The sequence below is a fragment of the Cygnus olor genome, chromosome 17 (genome assembly GCF_009769625.2).
Source record: "Cygnus olor isolate bCygOlo1 chromosome 17, bCygOlo1.pri.v2, whole genome shotgun sequence".
NCBI lineage: Eukaryota > Metazoa > Chordata > Aves > Anseriformes > Anatidae > Cygnus > Cygnus olor.
Genome location: NC_049185.1, coordinates 7,367,619 through 7,390,042, shown reverse-complemented (window position 1 = coordinate 7,390,042; position 22,424 = coordinate 7,367,619). Strand labels below are relative to the sequence as shown.

General features: G+C 36.5%; 1 protein-coding gene across 2 annotated transcripts; it reads right to left on the bottom strand.

The window, feature by feature from the left end:
- Positions 1-657: 657 nt before the first annotated feature.
- Positions 658-22,378, bottom strand: DGCR8 (DGCR8 microprocessor complex subunit). 2 transcript variants are annotated; one of them, XM_040576713.1, is made up of 14 exons: positions 22,073-22,378; positions 16,614-17,623; positions 16,007-16,169; positions 14,374-14,516; positions 13,368-13,650; positions 11,597-11,794; positions 10,235-10,336; positions 9,248-9,346; positions 7,952-8,034; positions 6,699-6,799; positions 6,136-6,242; positions 5,797-5,924; positions 5,269-5,382; positions 658-4,891 (listed from the first exon to the last, which is right to left on the bottom strand). In XM_040576713.1, exons 2-14 carry the CDS (start codon positions 17,334-17,336, stop codon positions 4,808-4,810), a joined length of 2,328 nt encoding a protein of 775 aa, XP_040432647.1. In that variant the 5' UTR covers positions 17,337-17,623; positions 22,073-22,378; the 3' UTR covers positions 658-4,807. The 2 variants fall into 2 exon arrangements, with proteins under 2 accessions (XP_040432647.1, XP_040432648.1); XM_040576714.1 differs by lacking the exon at positions 22,073-22,378 and adding an exon at positions 18,524-18,750.
- Positions 22,379-22,424: the final 46 nt, after the last annotated feature.

Below are 22,424 nucleotides of genomic sequence, written 5' to 3'. Positions count from 1 at the left end.
ATTTCATCGTAATACTAATTTGAATTAAATTGGATTACATACCATTAAGCTAAACCCTGCTTTTCTCCTCCTGCCCTCAGAGGGAAGCCGAGGTGAGTGAATTAATATACATAGTGGCCTTGCTCTTTATACAATTGTGATATAGCCTTAAACATTATCCCACAACTATATTGCTGAAGAACGAGAAAGTAGCTTGAATGCAACTTACTCAGTTCTTGAGGTTATAACTGAAGTACTTTTGAACACAGTACTTTCAACACCATCTCTGCACTAGATTCAGAGATCTTATCTCAGCTATCTTCCCAACTGTTTTACTCAAAGCACTGTGCAATAAGAGAAAAATTCAGTTGCATTTTGTGCAAAATCTTAACACAATAAATATACATTGCAGGCACCTGGGTCATGAGCAAGAGTGCTGTTAGTGAACCCTAAGAACTACAAAGCTTAGCACCTTAAATCACACTTTACATGTATTTCTGGGTTGTGAGGATAAGCCTGTTTGAGATTCCTACCCTTGCATGAGTTTTCTGTCCAGTCAAGATTCACACATCTGTACAGATGCTGAGAGCCTAATATTAATTTAAGGGATCCTGATCCACACTATAGGATAGACTATACTGACTGTTAGAAGGAATAACCATTTTAAAATCAAAGTTATTGAAAGTACTTTTAATGTACATGTAATATGGACTGAACAAAAAACTTTTAGTACAGCACGCACAGACTTGCTAATGCTCCTTTCTTTCCAGTTAGGCACATGACAGCAGGTACCAAAAATAGCAGCATTAGATTGTGACATCACTTAAGTAAAAATATGAATTCCAATTCAAGAAAAAATTTTAACACAACTTCACCTAAAGTGATGTCTAACCTTGTATGCATTCAATTCCTTTCTAAAAAAAGTAATTCAACAACTACTTTCATAACCAGTAAGCCCATACTGATCTAATTTGTATTTCATTATATCTACAGGAAGCAAAGGATCAAAGTTTCTTTTTCTAAATGTGCTTAAGTTATCACAATACTGATCACACTGCACCATTTTATAATATCAAACTTTATTGCTCAAAACTAATTGTCTGAAAAATACACATGTAGTACTCAAAGACCAAACACATAGGCTTATATGATTGTGCAGAAAAAAAAGCAAGCAGAGGCTCAGTGAAAATGAGGCTTTATAGTTGTACCAATTTAGCACTGGCATCAAGCAACTGCACCCAATACAATTCATACAGCAACCATTGTTACCTACTTGGGCAATAAGATTGATTTTTTTTTTCCACTTTCCCTTCTCAGATACACATCAGAATACTGTAACTGAACATTTTATTTGGTTAAGAACAGCATGGCTTCTTGCATTTCACATTTCTTCCTGCAGCAAGTTAGGCAGCTATCACTTCCTGAATTTTGCTCTAGAACCAAAGTACAGTCTAGAGAATTAATAAGATATAATCATGCTTTTAAATACTTGGATGTTACAAATATATTTGTATAAAGCCTAACAGCATCACAGGAAACTGGAAGTTTACATACAACAATTAATTTTATGCATAATAGTCTTCCCAAATATCTGAGTACCCAACTACTTTGTCAGTTTTGTTTAATAAATATGTAAGAAAAAGCTGAATTACTGGTGTTTAAATAGGTAGCATCTGACTATTCACTGGAAGTCACAGTAAGTTTTCCATCAGTACCATAAAGATTTGAATGCACACTAATTTAACCCTTAAAGTCAATATACCACACTTTTGTCGAGAAGCACATAATATGCAAAGCACAAACTGTAACTCCCAAAGGATGGAACAGTTCTTAAAAATACACTCCATCCCTATAAAAATACCCATCCTCCTCCGTATATAGAAGGGATAAAGAACAAATGTCAGTGACAAAAGCAGCAGCTGTTTTTATGCATTCATATAATCAAGATCTAAACCCTTAGAGCCGATTACCTAGAAAACACACAAGAGTTACAAGACAAATTTAGGATACATCTTGAATCACACTGTAAGTGTTCATGCAGAAGCTGAAGTTAATGCAATGATCTATCCTCTATCACAGCAGCTCGTGCTTATGTGCAAATGCAAGACTGTTACACTCCAAACAATAGTAAACATTAAAACACAAGAATACTTCACAATGACAATAAACAGCAGTTAAGTTGTTTGTTCCAGCAGTTATTGCGCTATTTTCTGGACATCTCTCCAGTTAAAGGCTGCAGCAAGGTCTAATACCATCTTTTTCGTTTGTTTTTGTTTAGAATGCATAATATATGTTCTAGGCTTTGGTTCACAATGAAATCTCTGGATGTTTTTATTAAGGGCAATGGTCACATTGTGATTCTGATAGTGGCAGACTGAGGTAATACAGCAATCCTCTTAAAAATAATGAAATCAAATTTGTAAGTGAGGCATCTATGTATATTCTGCAGGTGATCTGCAAAAACATTGACATTCTGATTTCAGAAAAATAAAGGATCTACAAAGGGTGATTTGTCTTTTACAGTGCTGTCCAAGTAAAGGTTTTTCCTGCTGAAAACACATAAGCTGAAGTAAACCCTACCTAACGCAGTAATACATTTAGGCATAGAAGATATAAGCCCTGTCTTTATGAAAAAAATAAAAAAAACAGAGACAAACAGTAATCACTGCTTGTCACTACTGCACCAATATTATACACCTTTCTTAAAAGATGAAAATTTATTAAAGCTATACTAAATTCAAAAAAAAAAGCAGAGGCAGTTTTTTTTTTTAGATAGGTCACTTCTTTAAATAATATTTTATGTATAGTCTTCCAACTACCCGTATCCTGCTATAACAGGACTACAACTTGCAGAACTGGAAAGCTAAATATAATAATGAACAGTGGGCGAATTCATATTTGCAGAGACCTCTGAGCATATCATTCAAATAGAAACAGGTAAGACTCTAGGACTCCCATTTAATCTCAAGCATTATATGCAACATTAGCTTGAGATAAAGATCAAAATCCATGTATTTCCAAAATAACAGGCATGATCTTAAAGGAGGCGTAGACAATACTGATGCCAATATCGTTAAAATCCAGTAGGCACAATATTGATTATACTGCAGCACTCTATATGTAACATGGTATTAAACAATAAAATAAAATAATAATAAAAATAACACAAACAAACCAAGAACACTCCCTTTCTCCCCTCCCTACGCCAAGCCCCCAGACCACTGTCCAGGTAAGTACCAGGAGCAATTAAAAACTGACCTCTTTCACTCCTACAGGAGTGTAAAATATACCAGTACAACTCTTGGGTAAATCATTGAAGCCCTACCACCACCTTGGTTTTTATTCTCTTCTTCTATAACAGACCAAAGAATCCACAAAAATGGTTCTAAGAGAAGACTTACTGCAATCACCCAGTAAACAACACCAAATGAAGGAAAAACCTCATAAAGCAGTGCTTTCACTACAGCCAAAACTATTTCTTCTGTGCTTAATACAATAAAGCCTCAGATGACATAGTGAGTACTGCCTGTCCTCTAAGATTGTATTTTATAATAGTTGCATATTTGTGATTTTCCTATTTATCAGTAAAACTTGTTATGGTCTCATTCTACTCATTACTCTATGTCATATTCCAAATCTACTTTCTAATTTTCATTGCAGAAGTTACATTTTTCTTCGAAAACTAAAAATGTAATTAAAAAAGTAAAAACAAAGCTTTTTAAAAAAAACTAAATTGCTGCAGTTATTTCAGATTTCTCAGAGTTGTTATTATTCCTAATTTTTTCTTTTATTTTTTTTTAAATTTTTATTTTATGGTGCAAATTAAGACTTAAGTCAGGTGTATTCTGACTCCAATGAAATGAGAAACTTTTTATTGCTGGGAAAAGGGAGTGGAACGTGTTTAAACACCATACTGGCAAAATATTTTCAGACTGCCAACCATGTTCAGTTACATTTTGGCTCCAAGCTTTGAAAACAGTCTTTCAAATTGCAGTTTTCATTTCAATCTAGTAAGTAGAGCCTTATTTTTCCCCTTTCAGCTGATCTGTAAACTAACATAGGCTCTTTTCAGTTAACATAAATCCCAATAATTTTGAATATCCAGCCTGTTGCTCTTAACACTACCAGGTATACTTGTTCTTTTCAAGTAGTAAAAAAATCTGCATACTGTGATCTTGAATAACTAAGCCTGGCAGGAGACGAAATAACAGAACAAAAAAAAAAAACAGCATTACTGGCCTAATCCTATGGCATTAGGAACATTGCTCATCATTTTCATGTATTTGTCACCAAAGTGTCTTATCAGTGCATATTATTATGTGCTGAAATGCAACAAAACTTTTCACAAAAATAGTTTTAGGCATGTTCATACAAGAAGATGTACATATATTTCTTTTATATATACATATATATGTGTGTGTGTGTGTGTGTGTGTGTGTGTATATATATATATAGTATCAGCTTTAACCTGTACATAGAAATTCTGAATTTCATCCTTAAAACACATCCATTTCAAACAACATGGATGGTTTTCAAGGAAAAAGTGCTTGCTTGAATTTATCCTGTGTGAACATGCCTGTCCTCTGTGCATTTGCCCAAGTAGAGATCTTTATGATCAATCCTTTAAACGTACATATCTCAGAGGTATAAAAAAAAGAAAAAAGAAAAAAGTAATATTGCCCTGATGATGCAAAAAGAACAATGCATAACTGAAGCAGCTTGGATTTTAAAAGTTATCTTGCATTCTGCAGCAAACAGATTTTTAAATAGTTGTTGAAAATCTAGTTCCTCCATTTGTGTTATTGCTCCCCACTCGGAAATTTTTTCATTATACATCAACAGTACATAGAGGTTCACTACCAGGCTGAGCCGATTCTACTATTGTCATCTTGGGTTTCTTTCGTGTTTCCTCCTAAAAAAGACATGAAACAAAGCCCACCACACAGTCACATAAACAATATAACAAAAAGCACTTAAAAAACATTGCACAACTTTAGCCAAATTTGCACTAGTCTCTGTGAATAGCTAACTTGTTCTAATGTTAAAAATCATTTTATTGAAGTAAAATTAAGTCATAAACCCATCTCAAATAGAGGATGAAAGTCTCTCTAAAAACATCCCTCCAAAAATAACAAAACTAAAAAAACAAGTTTTGAACAACTTTTCTTATATGAGATACTGTAGAAAACAAGCGAAAATTCTAAAAACAAGTGGTAACTCTCACCTGTGGCATTCATCTTGTTTGTAAGTAAATTTTTAAGAAGAATAAGAAGAAGAGCTTATACTCACTCTTTCTTGTGCCAATTTTTTCATTTCTTCCTGTAACTTGTTTAGGATGTGCAGATTTGGCTTGTTCTTTTTGGCATACTGCTGAAGCTCTATCACACTTTTATCAGAGGTCTCCTATTCAACAGAACCATAAGCAACAACAGATGAGCTTTTAAGTATATAAACATGTAATAGAAGTTTTATCTCTGATATTTATATTTCTTTAAGCAATAACGTACATTTACATGAACTACTTACATATTAAATAGGTTATATATTTTCAGTCTAGAAAATACGACATAAACAGAATTATCATCAATGAAAGCACTCATTTTATGTTCTGGCAATAGCAAGGTATGAGAATCAATTCAGAAGAATTGAGGATTGCTCATCAAATGCACGCTGCCTTTACCATGGGAGGGAGCAAGAGGATTATGTTGAAATAAGATACCATTGAAGCTTTGCTGTAATTAAAAACAAAATCCACAAATATACGAAAGCAATGATACAATTACAAGGTAGGTTACAATCAAAGAAAATAATCTTCACCTGTTTAACCATCTTGCTACTCTCTCTACCATACATACGCAAAAGAGAGCCCCAATTTTTCACGTGTGGATGCAGTAGTTGAAGGATTTTCTGTGAAGCTAATTGTTTCCCCACTCTTTTATTTTTGCCTGTAAAAATAACGATGAAAATGTGTCATATCAGCATTTTAAGAATTAGATAAACACTGATGTTTACTTGTGTTACTCAAAATTGAGATACCAGAAAAAGAGTAGAAAAAGCATATAACATGTTAGGTAACTGAACAAATACCTGCAGAATTGATAAAGGAGAACAGAAGAAAAGGAAGATACTGGAGGCCACACTAAATACTGTACTTACACCAGCCTCGCACCGTGTGCTTGCCACAAGTCATGACATATTCACTCTTCTGATTTTTACCAGGAATCACTTCAAATTTTATGGATGTGTCACCCATTCCATGGTTTCTTAAGCACAAACAAAAATCAGTATCATACACTAAGTACAATTACAAATAACTGAACGAGTTAGTTATCTTTGTCAATAATTGCTGTGGCATTAGATACAGTAATAACAGATTTTTAAGATATCAATGAATCGACAGTTATTTCCTAGATCAGTAACTTGAATGAAGAGGCAACCTTGTATAAAGGAATAACAAATACATTCACATCTCCCACAATTAAATCCTAGTCTCAGAAGCAAAACCAGCAAATATAAATTAAAGGAAGATACAATATTAACCAGTTCAGTCCATATTAGGTCTCTTATAGCCAAGTGAGTGAAGTAAGCTTGTTGTGCCAGCCCACAAGTGTCCTTAATTCACTAAGGAAAATTGTGGGTACCAGCATCCAAGCAAACAATGTGCCCTGACCCAAAGCACCTGTACACAACAGAATTTGTTCCTCGTGCTGCAGCCTTACCTTTTAAGGCACTCATGGAGAATCTGATATGGAGACAAAAGTCCAGCTTTGCTGGTCAGTTCATATACCCGTGAGTCCTCAATACTGATATGGTTAAAATACTACAAAGGAATTAAAAAGGGTTATTGAATTTTTACACACACAAAATTGTAATACTGTTCTAAATCCTCATCTCTCCCACGTAGCTTTCAGCAGAGTAACAGAATCTGTTTAATAACTATTTTTAAATGCATAGTGGAGATCTTTACCCATGTCATTAAGATTGCCATACCTAATCATATGTTTGCAGACTTTTTTTTTTTTAATCAACTCCAATTTTACATTAGAAAATCACAATCTTATAATAATTTATTTTTTTTTTTAATCATCCTTCTTCCCTCAGGAGAAAGTTATTTTATTTATCTCATTTTGAAATTCTACTTACCAAAATGACGTGGTTTAATAAAAGAAAACATAACAGCTATTGGAAGGTTTTGTTTTCCATTTTAAAAAAATGAAAAAAAATCTGTTTTCTTCATGACCATTTCAATATTACAAGGCATGCGCTACAGTTTGAATTTAAAGCAAGCACAAAACCAACTCATTTTCTGTATAGCCTGCTTTTTAAAAGAAGAACATTCCTTTCAGGCTTATCACCGCTTTTTCCTTTACTGTTGGTCTACAGTATGCTGAATTGAAGGTTAACATATCACAGATGAACTAGCTATTTAATACGTCCAATACCTGAAAACACAGCACACACTGTCCACTTCAAGAAACTATTCCTTTGAATTTTCTCAAATATCACTGCTCAAAGTCAGAAACATGAGCTGTCTGATCTAGCAGTAAGAGCTTTCACAGCTAAATGAAGAAGTTTCAGAAGCCATGGCACATTTAGTTCTTACTTGGTCTTCTAAGATGATCACACAAAATCAGAGAGAATGTAGCTCTGAAATTTTCAAAGCCATAATTCAGGAAGCCAGGATAGTACAGGCCATCTAGTGTCCTGGAACATTTCAGGTCTTCAGCAAGTGATCTTGTATTTCAACAAGGGGCTAGTTCTCTCCATTGAAACAAATTTTCTGGTCACCTCCCATAGTAAAAATGTATTTTCACTGTCATAGGTCTTGTTATAAATAAAGAATTTCACATTTCTATCTGACTGAGAAAGCAAAGTTATGGATTTTCACCAAAGTTTCTCACACTGAAGGTGTAATGTTTTTAAAAACAGAGACTCCAATAATCACATCCATCAGGCAAGAAGAGGTCAGTACCTCAAGTTCTTCACTGTCTTTGGGCTTCTCCTCAGAGGTCTGTTTAACAAAGTCAGGAATAAGGATTTCCAGTGTAGCTCGAGCTGCAGAAAATGATTTAATGTCTTGATTACCTTTATTTTAAACAATGATTGTAAACAACAGCAGCAGAATGAAACACTCTTTAAGCAAGCCTCACATCTCTCCTAGAAATCACCACTTATCTTAAAAAAAAAAAAAAATCTTAACAGGTAAAACGAGCAACTTCTTACCACAACAAGTACATTCACTTGAACAACAAGAATTGTTTTTTCTTAAAAAGCGTAAGTTGATAATGAAAATCTTACAACTATTAAACTGTACCTAAGAAAAAACTGCTATTTGCAAATGCATGAAAAATAGGGGGAAAAGTCTCTATCAGATCAAGTGATGTGTCCTTGGGAACAAAAATTAAAGGCATGTTATCACCCCTTAGTTGTTACAGCAGAAGCCTAGGATTGTACCACTAGAGCACTAAGAATTTGCCTAAATTATCACAGTGAAATTTCTTTTTTCATGCACAAAAAGTTGTGTGCTGTATTTTGATGTTTTAGCTACATTGACAAATTTCACAAAAGCTCCAAATACCACACATATATTATAGACCTCTAAATTTTAGGAAGTTATTTTTTCTTGACCTCTGTGCTAAACACATTCCAATCTGGAGATCAGGAAGAAGTTCTAATGTGCAAGACACATGCTCATCTACGTATTCATTATATACACATTAATTACAGAGTTAAATGGTTAGAACTGTGGCTAATTAGATTTAAACCATTAATGGAGAGAATTACTTGGAAATCAGTATAAATAACATATTTCAGTGCAATTGTTTTATTATCAGAAAGAGATCCAAACCAACCAACCACTTGAAGGTTTTTTGTTTGTTTTTGTTCTTAAAGGAGGGCAAAGACTTAAAATTTGCTAAAAATCCACAAGATAGGTGTTTGTATAGCAGACAACAGTATAAAGAAAACACATACTCAGTGGTCTGATAATTAGAAACAGATGTGATTACAGCTAATCAGTATAAATCAGTAGTTTATACGTAAATTAACTTCTAAAGTTTCTCCATGGTTTTCTCTTCCAGTGCATTGTTGAACCTTGGAATGGCAAAAGTCTCTACAACAGTATTTCTTTTAATAAGAAGACATGAATGGACATGTAGCTGTTAACAAAATTACTCCTACTTACTATTGCAAATATGTCATCTTCAAAGCAGAAATGAAAACAGATAAACAATTCACCAGTTGGTATTAAGAAAGAAAAGAATATTACCAGCTTTATTCTTGGCAAGTTTTTTGCTGCTGGCAGTTCCTGCCCCATAAGTTACTCCATCAATAATCACTGAGGCTCCAAAAGGCTCACTTGGGTTCTCTGAAAATAGAGGAGGAGAGAAAAAGCAAGCTTTTCAGGACTCCCAATGCAAAGACAGTCGTGAACATGAAATATCACCACTGGCAAGATTTGTTTTCTTTAATTTCAACTTCAAGTGGGAGGAATATTGTTTACTCTTCAGAACAACTGAAGCATATGAAAACCTAAGAGTTTCCCAGTAACAGAGACCTACCACCATGTACATCATTCTTCCAAATGAGGAAGTTCTATGTTTTAAGAGATCGTTCAAAATCTGCCAGAATTCAAATGTTAATTCTGAAGGGTTTTTTTTTTTCTTTCTTTTTTTTGCACCACTAGCACAGTGTAAATGCAAGAGCTACACATTATGGTATTCAAAACTCAATTACATTCTGTAACACATTTACAAGAAAAATGTAACTGAAAAATTATAGCTTCCACACTAAACTAAGGCACCTGACTTTATTCCTTGGATACAAATATATAAGTCCTCATATATTTAACATCAATTTATACATATATAATTTTCTTAGGATGACTGGATTTATTATGCACCTCCATGGCATAACAATAATCGTAACATACAATAGCTTGTACAGTTTTTATTTTTTTCTCTCTACATATCTAAAATAAAGTTTAGATGCAAGTAAGTTACTCCAATCCACAATTGCTTAGTCATATTTTTCTAAGCAAAAACCCATACACATTTTAAAATATAAAAGGCCCATATCCATGTTTGAGATATACAGAAAACATTTCCTAGCTAGAATTTGGCTCACCGTAGACTTTCAAGACACTCCCTAGGAAAACCGTCCACTGATTGAATTTATTTTATTATTAAGATATCCTAGCATGAGAGAAGCTTTTCAAAACTGTATTGTGGTCAATGAAAAACCTTAACAGACTTACCACATTCAAAGAAATTGTAAACAGGGCGAACCTTTAGGACTCGTTGCATATATTCATGCAGTATGCAAACTTCAGATTTCCCATTGGGATTAATGACAAATTCTACAAAAAAGAGGGGGGAGGAGAACAATTAGTTTCAGTCTTTAAAAGAAAATTACTACTACAAACTAATAAATAAATAAATTGCAAACTGCAAGGGAGAAGTGCCTGCTCATTTCCCTACATACACGTATCACCTTAAAGTACATACATTGGAAATGACAAGTATTTGGCAAACTGATTTTTAAAGTGGTATTTTAAACAAGCTAATCTATATTTTAATGCACTGCATGCAACACTAGCGTTACATGGTCAGCAATGTTTTGTTTTTTTTTTTTTTTTTAAATAGTCCATATAGCAATATTTTATACTATTTTTAACAAGTGCTGGTAACTTAAATCTTGCAAGGGAAAAAAATCACTGACTTCAGAACATGTAAGTAAATGCTGACAATTAATATCTACAACCGAAGTTAGAAAAATCTTTACAATTCTCTTTTGCAGCCATCATAGAATTAAAATGAGTTTTAAGAAAACCTGTAATAAATAGTATGCATTACGTTCAAAACGTTACGTTATCAAAACGTTATGTTCAATTACATTATGTTTCAAAACATAAGAGCTCTCACCTTTTAGTTCAAGGTTGATTTTTGTTGACAAAACACTTGATTTTTACAAATGTTTCCTTACTCAACAGTTTAGAAAAAATAATTACACTAGATCATTCTCTAAGTACTACTTTTATACTGGAATTTTTTTCCCACCATGGGAAAACATTAATCTAAATAATATTATATAAATATATACTGATATGTAGAAAATATTTTCAAAAAAATCATAGTTAAAACAAACAAACAAAAAAAACCAAGCAACTCTCAATGAATAATCAGATTAAAATTCAACTGCATCTCCCTGTAACAGGGAATGGTCAATTTTTATTTCATTACGTATTTTTCATTTTTATTATTTATTTTTAATTATAGGTTTTAATTTGGAACAATCTGACATTTGTAACCAGTCCCTAATTTGGGACTGATTAGAACTGGTACAGAACTGAAAAGACAGCAGCAACCAGTGATTGGGTAGGATGGTTTTCAATAACCATTAATATTAACAAATAGCTGAAGTTAGTAACCAGTTACCAGGACTGAAGACTTAAATAAAAATTTTGATAGCGTTTTTCCTTTAATTTTTTATATGATGGATCCAAGAATGCAAAATTCTGAAACAAGAAACAAATAGATTCGTTACAGATTTTTTTTTCCAGTCAAGCTTGGAACTGCCTTTAACATCGAACATTTGAACTCTAGGTAGATTAACTAACCTTTCTTTGTAGGTGCATCTTGCACAGACAAGGTAATGAGTTTCTGATTGGCAGGCAGAATAGGCCGCTCAGATTCTGCCTGCTTCCGCTTCATTTCACGATTGAATTGCCGTCTCTCAGCCCAGGTTCTGAATTTTTTTACGGTAACTTGTTCAAAGTCAAAACGTTTCTCAAGATAGTGTCTAAAATCTTCCAGATCTAAGAAACACAAGCAAGTTACTCTCTATACTTGACCACTGAGCGAGGAATAAATTCACTATTTCCACTGTTTTAAACATATAATTATTGTTTTTAGTCTAGGAGCAAAAATAGTAGCTTTAGTTCACACGGTTAAGATACTAACTACAAGTTCTCTCACTACTGTATCAAATGCACAATGTTTGTGCAAACATGAAAACAAACAAAACTATGTTTTTTCTGTCACCACAAGATTTTCCCCATGTAATATCCAGCATATTATCCAACAAAACACTGCTAGTAGTTCTACTTCATCACTTATCCACCTTCTCATTACCTGAAGCAAGGTATCCACTAAGTAACAGTGGTTTGCTATTAACCTTAGTTTCCTGAAGCCAAAACTGACTATTGCTGCATATTTATTAAACTATGAATCATGGAACACTATCTAATGATGCTCCGTGAGCTCCATGAATATTTTGCTGGCTTCTAAATAAAATATAACACATTCATTTTTACGTAAAAAGTACTAAAAGACAACCCCCATTGAAGTGTAACTACTACTCCTTTCTAGGACATTTCTGCAGATCTAATCAGCAAAAATAAGATGAGTAGCATTCCAAGATGTTAATGAACAAAAAAAAAGCTGCTGACATTGTCTCCTTCCACAAGGAATTCCAAATGCAAGTCATGCTTATACCTGACCACTCATATTTTCAGTAATATAGAACAGATCCTATTTAAAGTGAGAGAGGTAAGTAAGTGCTCACTGGTTTTAGTTTTGCTACTAGGTATTGATGATTTATTAGACTTTAAAAATCTTTTGACATGTTTTTTGGAATCAACAGGACACATGTAATGCCACGTTTTGTGTTTCTGAATACAAACACATTCCATAGCAGTATTGTAAGCAGCACTAATTGACGTGGGTGGTATTTTCAGGTACGTAGTTGTGGTAAATGGCACACAAGCTTTCTGTCCAAGTTCCTGTCTAAGTTTGGCAGTGAATGTAGCATGAATTCTTTAGACATTTTTTTGAATAAAACCTATTAGACTTGCATAAGTAACATATTGAAGCATCAAAGCCCTTGTCTGAATGCAACTATATTTGTGTAACTTATTCTGTGCAAACAAGCAAAATATATCATTTATCTTGAGATGATATTGAAAAAAGATAAAATTCAGCCAATGCAAACACTGTATAGAAAAGCTACTTAATGCAAAAGACACAAACATACATGACAGCACTAATTCATATGTACAGATTGATGTAATTGATTCTTAGACTGAGATAAAAGTTTACAGGTCACCCCAAATTTTCACACTATTGTGTGTAAAACTTGCATATAGACTCTCAGAAGTCTTCAGCAGAAATTCCCAGCGTACGTTTTCTTCCTTGTTATAATCAAAAATTATTTTTAAAACTGGATCTATTTTTCCAGATCTCTGCATAAGAAAAAACTATAGAAAGATGACTTACCACTTGACTGCAGGTAAGATATTATTCCGTCGTCAAGTCAGGAATAAAGCGCAAGTGTCCCAAATGCCATTACCCCAACACCAGCCCAGAAGAGAGTCCACTTCCCATACATACCTACAGATTCATCTTTACATACTTCAACTTTGGCCTTAACTTGTCCCAAGGCTCCTTGTGCTGCATCTCCCCCCGAGGGGTCTTTGTCATCTAAAGGCCCAGAATCAGCAGCAGTGGAATCTGGTTCTTCTGTTTGGCAGTCCAGTTCTGAAGATTTATCTATGTGCTTTACAGGTGATACTTCCCCATTTGGGGTTATGTCATTATTTTGTTCCCTTTCCTCATTTTCCTTCATTTTTTTATAATGCAAGCAGGGAATGCTACTAAGGGGAGGATCATGTTTCTGCAAATGTAAAACAACACAGGTTTCAGTACCTCAGGATGATCAAAAGCAAAACCAAAACTCAAAACCAAAAGATGCAATCAAGATGAAAGCTAATTTTAGTTGGTCTAAGCTGAAGCTGCACTTTAGTTAGCAATCTTACCCTAGGCAAGACCATAGCATGCCCATTATCGTGGTTTCTTGGCACTGTGAAACATTGATTGTAACCTTCAAAGTGTGTTTCCCATTTTAAGTCCAAACTATATTATGCTCAATTACAAGCAAATACTCCATGCTTTCATAAAATCCATTGAGCTTTCTCGGGGTTTAAGTCTATGATGTTAAACCAACTCTCTGCAGATACCTTTGGTGTATGACTGTCACATGCCTACTTCTGTAAAGGTGGACCATGAAACACATCTCAGGTTTATTTTTGGCTACAAGTAAACAATCTGAATATATTTCATAGTGGAATAAAAACAACATTTTGCAGCCATGTTCTAGAACAAAGATGGCACAAAATAAGATCATCTCATTCACTTTAACTGCCCAAACTCATTGCAAAAAATGGAAAAACAAACCACCATAAGAAAGATCATACTTTAGAAACAGACGAGTTTATTTTTGAAGTACCATAATTCTAACACTGGAAACAAGCCTGCCAAAGCAGAAAAATATTCAACTGCTTACAGGAAATCGCCTCATTTTTAAAATCTTGGTACATAAGTAATTGACAGATCTTACCCTTATGCTTCCTGTTCCCAAGAAGTAAGGTCTAGACCAGGTGACAACTCTAGATTCTCTGTGCAGATATACAGGAATGCCTGAGTTATGGAATGTCATGATCCATCCATCTGGCAAAGGTTCTGTAGGAGGGCGGCCACGACCTTTAAAGCAAAGAATAGCTTTAGACTTGAACAGACAGCTTAGAAGAACAGAAAAACAAGCAAGGTTTTTCTTTTGATTGCTTTCTCTATCTCAAAGCATAAAATGACACTGAAACAAGACTAAAGAAGTTTTGTAGAAAGATTTTGCTTTGCTTTAATAAGAAGGTGTATGCTTCTAGCCCACGTTAAGTCCTGCCAAATTACACATTCCATTATATTTTGAACTGGAAAGCAATAGTAGCACTGATTATTACACAGACTGATTTGTTCATTTCACTAGTGAACTTCCACCTCAGTCTTCTCTATGTCAACATATCAACACAAGCACCAATATATTCAGTGGAAAAGTTGCACTTGCTTTTGAAACATCTTCAGTGTTATCTTCTACCTTTCTCAAATACTTGAGGGATAGGTGGTTGACTCCTATTTCAGCCTCTCAATACTCTATTTCAATGCAGAAACTTCTATTTCAATTTCTTTGATAGCTGCAGAGAGCTATTTAAGAATCAGTTTGAAATAAAAAAGTTTCTTTTTATATTTTTTAACATAAGTACAATACAAACCAGTATGAAGCCTTCAAGCCTATATACTTAAATATCTTAGCCATCAAAAATATTACATTTTACACAAAACATGACTGAAATTACAGTACAATAAGCCAACACGAGGACCCACACAACGAAAGAAATAATACTGCAATAAAATGTTTATGCTCACATTCAAGGGAATACACGTTTTTACTCATTGTTACTCCAAAAATTAGAGAACGTTCTCACTCCTTTCTACATCAGAAATCATGAGAACAGGCTCCTCTTAGCAGAGAGCTTCCTGGCAATCTGTATTAATATAAAGCTTTGGAGCGAAGAACCATTCGGTTTCTTATTTCAGAATACAGTGAAGCTGTAACGCACTCCCCCCTAGAGCAGGTTCAAAGCTTAATTCTAATTCAGACTATTTTCAGTTACATTCTTCTGGATTGATTTGCATTCTCAGTTCTTTTCTATTACTAAGTTTGTAACACATGAGGAACCTTGAAAAACTTAACTCACTGACTTTTGTAATAGTTCTAACCAGTACTGCATGCATAAAGACTTCACATACAACAATTTCAGAAACAGAAATTATCTAACTGAAGTAGGAAGAATTCCACAACTAGTCTTCACCTATTTCAGAGAGATAAAACAGATTCTTGTTCATCTCCTCAGTGCTGAGCTAACATTCTTCCTAGTTTTCCACGAATCCATGCACCAAAACACATTCTTATTGCATAAAACATATGAAGATAAGTATCCCGGAACATCAGCTTTACTCTTTAGGAATATGAAAATCACATCCTATAGTAAGAAGCCTTCAAACAATAAAACTGTGTAACATATCCACTATTGTACCAGAATTGCTATCCTAAAGCAAACTTTGTTTGCTTGTGTATTTTTGTTCTGTATACATAAGCCACACAAAGATTTACAGATAATTACAGGACATTAACTTACTTTTAAGTACAGTTTTAATTTTGGTCATCATTGGCTGCACACTTGTTTCTCCATCAGACTGGTGATCGCTTTCACCACCATATTTCTCATTTTCTAGTCTCCTTGTTTTGGGTGCACGAAGACCCTCTTCCAGTAGAGCATCCACATCGTTATCAAAGTCATCCTGAAAGAAATGTCATCAGATACCATCCTCCTGGGGCCTACTAACTTCCCTTTCCCCTTGGAAGGAAAAGGTATACGTTATCTCTACGTAATTCCATACAGAAAGAAACTAGACATTTCCAATGATCCCAGTAAAGACTGAAAAACAAGAAAATAAGTTTTCATAAGTGAGCATTAGCATTTTTCACAATAAAGTGATCTGCAATTGCATAAGAAGCCTTTTTAATGTTATTTTTAAACAACATTATACAAGACACCACACAACTCAAAAATTTTATCAAGATAATTAAAAAAGTTTTGGCAAAAGTTCTGTCTTTAAAAATGTTGCATTTTTACTCAAGAAGTGCATATTTTCAGAAGAGGGTATCTCCAGTGAACATCTTTGCACGTATTTTTCTAGCTACCTGGAACCCTCTTGCCCATCAAAAAATGTGCATCTACTTACCTCGTATGAGTAATTCAAGGTTTCTTCATCCACTTTATCCCTTTGAACGATTGCTTTAGATGTGAACCCTCCGCCTTCTTCATCTATTTCCATCAAGTTGTCCGTAAAATCTTCTAGCTCATCCAGAACTGCATATTCTACTCTCTTTTCCTGATCAACATCATTTTCATCATCCTTCTTGTCGTCATTTTCACCCCCTGTTCCTACAGCTTTCCCATTACTACCACCAAAAGGACAAACATGCAAATCCCCATTGACATTATTAATACCAAAATCTGCATCTGCCTTATAATCCTGCTCAATTCCAGTGTAAAGAACTTTCCTATCTTTGCTTTTGCAGCTTTCTGTAAAGCTAACACTAATCTTTACATCTTTAAGCAACTTAAGATCTGGGGTGAACTTTCGAACTGAAGGTGCATGACGAGCAGTTCTTGGGCTTTGGTCACTATTGTTAGGGTCTATTATAAGACGACTTTTGTAGCAGGCAGATCCCTTTGTGAGAAGCTGAGTTCTGCAGATACTGTGCGTGTCCCCAGCAGGGGTATCTGACTGTCCATCACCACCAGAGCCAACGTCCATTACCTCTGCGTCACTGGACGTTTGCAGGGGAGGTGGTGGAGGCTGTTCATTAGGCGGCAGAGGTGGGGGACAAGTGTGATTCTCCACATTCATTTCTCTTGCAGGTTCTTTAGGGAGGGGTGGTACATTTTCATATTTCTCCATTTTTAAAACTGCAAAACTACTGTTTAAAAAAGAAACAATGCTTTAAATAAATGTTTATATCTATATTCCTAACATGCATAAGTCCATCAAGATTGGTTTATCATGTTCTATTCAATATGCAACACTGATGATTCAGTTAAGCTGACTACATTGTTCTTTTCATTAATGTAGACAGCTTTCAGAATCACTGTCTCAATTATTGGAAATCACAATGCATTCAGCTTAAATAGCTGAAGACTAAGACTGCATCTTCACTGGACAAACAGGTCTCCCTTTCTTCTTTCAACCTACAAGAAGAAAAAAAAAAGATATTTGTTACAAAAACAAAATGGAAACATTATCCCAGGCAAAAAAGAAAAGCAACTTCTTCCCATATTAATTTCAAGTAGAAAAAAGTAACGTTTTCCAGTGAAGAAAAGCAGGGTATCTTGATAACATTCTGAATGAGGCTGAAATTAAGTTGTTTTTACAATTTACAACTTTTGATCTGTATGCCAGCAGAAGAATTTGCTAACACAGAGTTGCCTGTACAAACTGTTGACCATCTCTGCTTGTTTAACAAGCAGGGCATTGAACATTGCTTTTGCAGGGTCCAGACTAAAAACCACGTTTTAAATAACGTGAGAACTCCCCTAAATCTGGTATTCAAGCCGTACTTACCCACACAGCAGAAAGGATAATTAGCTTATACTTTAAGACAATCTGAAAAACTGACAAGCTTTTAACGTCTATGGTCTTAAAAGATACATGGGTTTTTGAAACTTTTAGGTGTTTTTAAACATTGCTTGAAGTTGTAACAGGATATCTCCTGATTTACTAAAAGTTCATGCAAAAAACAATCTCTAGATGAGGAGATATTAAGCTTTTCATCGTATGTTCCATACTGTTATGGGAGCATATATTTGTTACGTCTGAGGAATTTAGGCCTAGATGCAGCGTTAAAACACAAATTAATTCTGGAAGGCATCTAGCAGCCAATGTTTTTTGTAATTCACCCTGGCAAAGACATTCGATTGTTCTAGGTTAAGTGCATGCTGTTTTTTCTTTTCTTTTTCTTTTTTCTCCTGTCTCCATTAAGTGGGTTCTTTCTAACATGGTTATGATGGATTCTTCAGTTAAAATTTAGTTATCTGTGCAGGACTATAAGCACGAGAAAAGGAAGAGGATGTTTCATTATTATTTCTTACCTGCTAGTTTGGTTTCTCCAAGTCCCCCTGAAACAGCCCAAACTGGGCTTAAATCTTCCTACCAGCTAGAAATAAACTAGTGTTGCACTGCCTAAGACAACCATCTGAAACTGCTCCGATCAAACCACTTCCAGGTAGCAGAGACATTCTACCCAAACATTCTAGGGTCATCGTATAACATTTGAAAGCAACTGGGCAGAATGTCTGGGTTATCATGAGGGACTTAGAAAAGCCAAATACAATTCTCTAGTGTATCTCAATGGGAATCAATGGTTATGATAGGTTTGATTCAAATTCAACAGCATACAGAAACCACCTACCTGGAAGCTGGAAGAAAGCAAAGCATACATGAGCTCAAACTCCTATTTTAGTGATTTGGCAATAGGAAGAGCTTTGCTGGGGCAGTAGAATTGTTAGAGGTGGGAGCATAATATATTCAAAATTGTGATATATTTACAACATTGAGCTTGACACACACTGTAGACTTACTAAGGAAGAAGACTCCATCTTGATAAAAGCTCTAAAAATAAGCCCATCTTCTCCGATATAAAGATAATATCTTCCAGAAGGAAAACAGCTCACTCACCAGTAAGACAAGCATTCTATGAATTTAAAACCATTCCATCCTAAAAGATGATCATACAATCACCACAGAAGTGACCAATTCTTTCTTTCAAAAGGTTCTGAACCACTTCATGTTGCGCAGAATACCTCCAGAAATATATTCACGGCTAGTATCTTTCCTCATCCTCAAATAAAAAAACATGGCAAAAGACAAATTCTTAGGTTTTCTCTATAATAATCCATTAGTGTCTTCGTTGTTAATTCTGAACGAAGAGTCAAATATTGCAGTACAAGTTCAGGAAACCTTAGAAACTAAATGCTTAAGAAATCTTAAAAATTTTTGAAGACTCTTGAAAAGAGTAAGCTAAAATAATATACACAGAAATGAAATCTTAAAGCTGGTGTTCTAGAATCTGACAGAGCTACCTTCCCACATGATCAATGAGCTACCTTGTCCAACCAGAAAAACTATTTATGACCAGTCATAAGACAGGATCAGGCATAGTTTGCCCATTCCTGATACACATCCTACTCCTACTCTAAAGAGTGTTTTGACACCACCGATGTCAAAATACAAGAAAATTATCTTTACCTACCTAGCTTGCTTTGGCAGTCCTCTCACACTGCACCTCTGCTCTGTGCTGAAAAGGTGTCTTGTTATTATATTCAAGCACTATTCACAATGCCATTCTTATTGCCTTTCCATTCTTGCTGGCCTTGAAGCAATGAATAGCGTACCGAATCACTGCCAGGGATTGTCTACCAGTGAGTACGCACACCGTGGCCAGAAGCAGTACTAGATCAAGATGGGTTTCAACTAGTTTTTGTATTCCTGGCCATAAACCTGCTGCATCCCTAGGGTAAGGTAACAAAGTCTGGCAGCTCTACAGTTACAACAGGCTACAATACCTTCCCATAACCTAAATTTAAAAAAAAAAAAAAAAAAAAAAAAAAAGGATAAACAGGAAGCAGCGGAGTAAGACAGGTCTAATTCCCACCTACTTTCTTGCAAGCATATTTACAATATGTCTTTTATGTTAGAGACTGAAGAAAAAAAAAAAAAAAAAAAAAACCAAACAAGCCAACACCAATAAGGATTTTCCCTTAGATATCAGGTGTTTTAAAAGAAAGTGAAAAGAGAGTAAAACACAAAAGGACGAGTTATATGAGCCTGAAGGTTAAGAACAGCCAAGTGGACCTCAGATAAGGCAACCAAACAACCAAGTCTGAGCACACTAGGTTACATAGCACTAGAACAACACAAAATAGCTCACCTATTTCCATGCTTAATTACCTTGCTCTGAAAAAACACATTTTATTCTCCGAGGCTCTACCACGTGCCATCAACCATTTCTATAAGGAATCCTTAAAAAGATATGGGACATTATGTCCAGCTGCACCAGCTGGTACAAAACACTGAAGCAGCTCTGGATTAACTGCAAGAAACATGAACGCACAGCTGATGCTCTGCAGATCACCAATAAACGGAAATTTCACATTTTTTGACTACCTTACTTTTTACTTTCCTAGATCCTTTGAAAAGGTTTTATAGCAAAACCAAACTCAAGGGAATAGATACATGCTGGAAATTTCCAGTATGCTGGAAATATTTGTCATGGTTTGGCTGTGTTATAGTTGTTCTTCGAAAGCAGAAAGAAAAAAAATTAAACCAGCCAACATCTATGTTTAATAAGTACGATGCCTATTCTCTCAATCAATACAGACAAATCATAACAAAAACTGCACAGGGAAAAGGGTATCTCTGTTTTCAAAGAGAAAAACAGAATGTTAACGCTTGTAACCAGCACTGCCCAAACTTGGAGGAACTCCCTGCCCAGAACAGCACAGCAGCAGTCTTATAAGCAACTTCACCAAAGAACACCTGAACACCTGTTGCTGCTATGAGAACAAGGAACAGTGTATCACACTTTCTCTTCGAGAAGGAATTTTCTAAAAAAGTCACCAATGCAGTTTAAGAGAAGTCAGGCTAGTACCCAGTGATAACGATTGATGGCAAATACAGATAAGACTAAAGAACTTCTGCAGTTCAACCCATTTCAGAACGAGCAGAGTACACAGTTTGGGAAAGACACCATCAGAAACACCACAGCAATTACTGCTTTGATAGCTTAACAAATTTTCTGGCGGAGTTTAGATGGCTTCAATTAACTGTGTGAAACAGGAAAGAGCTTAAAAAAATCTGCAATTCAGGGCTTAGTAAGGAGGGAAAAAAATATTCATGTTATGAATGGCTTTAGTTGTAAAGAACAACAAAATTACGAACTAAAATCCCCTCTCGCCTTCTACAGAAGCCAAGTAGTCCTGGCAATCAGAAGAAGCTGCCCAGAAGAATCAGCGTGCCACCTCCTCACCCAGAACTAAAAATAGGAACACCTCACTTATCTCAGCAGCATGGAGAGGAGCGCTGCTCACAGACGAGAAGTTAAAGGTCCGTCCCACCACCCGTGTCAGGGAGCGGACTCACCCCGCGGGCCCCCCTCCGCCCGGCTCAGCAGGGCGCAGTCCCCGGACGCCGGGGGGGGGGGCCGGCCCCTCCGCACCCGGCCGGGCCGCGCGGCTCGGCGGAGGCCTGGTGAGGCTGGGGCGGGAAGGAAAAAGGGAGAGCAGAAGGGAAACGTTCGGCTTTCCGATGGAAGGGAGGGAGAAGAAAAGGAAGAAGGGATGGAGAGAGGAAAGTTAGTTGACGGAGCCTCGCAGAGGCCGCCCGAGGTGACAGAGGAAAGGCCACCGCCGCGCTGCCCCGCACGCAGCACCGGCCGCGGAGCGCCCCGCGGGGGCCCAACGCCGCCCGCTCGGGTCCCGGCGCCTCAGGAGCGCGGAGGAGGCGGCCAAGCCGGCGGCCGGCCCGCGGGGAAGGCGGGCAGGAAGCGAGGGAGCGCCTCAGGCGCCACCCGCCCGCGGAGAGCACCCCGGCGGGCCCCGCCGCCTGTGGCCGGAGGGGTCCCGCCCGCGGCCCGCACCCACCTGGGCCATGCCCGCCGCCCCCGCTCCGGGACGGGCTGAGGGAAGGGGAGGGGGCGCCGAGCGCGGCCGCCTCACAGAAACCTCCCCCCGCGCCGCGCCGCCGCCGCCATCTTTAAACGCCTGCTCCCAGGGGCTCCGCTCCGCGCAGGCGGGACTCAACGCTCCGCAAGCCAATCCCGTTGCCGCTCTCATACGTGACGGATTTGAAATGGGAGCAGCCATTGGCGGATCGCCGGGCACGTTAAGTAGGTCGGCTAATAGCGAGGCGGAGGGTATACGCCCTCACAGTATCGGACCAATGGGAGGGAGGCGGGGGCGGGCCCGAGGCGGCGGGCGGGTTCCTTTGTCCGGG

Excerpts from the sequence above, each read along its gene's own strand:
- DGCR8 (XM_040576713.1), bottom strand. The coding sequence starts at position 17,336 with ATGGAGAAATATGAAAATGTACCACCCCTCCCTAAAGAACCTGCAAGA. Across the intron at positions 16,170-16,613 it reads CCTTGAATTACTCATACGAG|GATGACTTTGATAACGATGT; the intron begins GTAAGTAGATGC and ends CATTTCTTTCAG. Across the intron at positions 10,337-11,596 it reads AGATGCACCTACAAAGAAAG|AATTTGTCATTAATCCCAAT; the intron begins GTTAGTTAATCT and ends TCTTTTTTGTAG.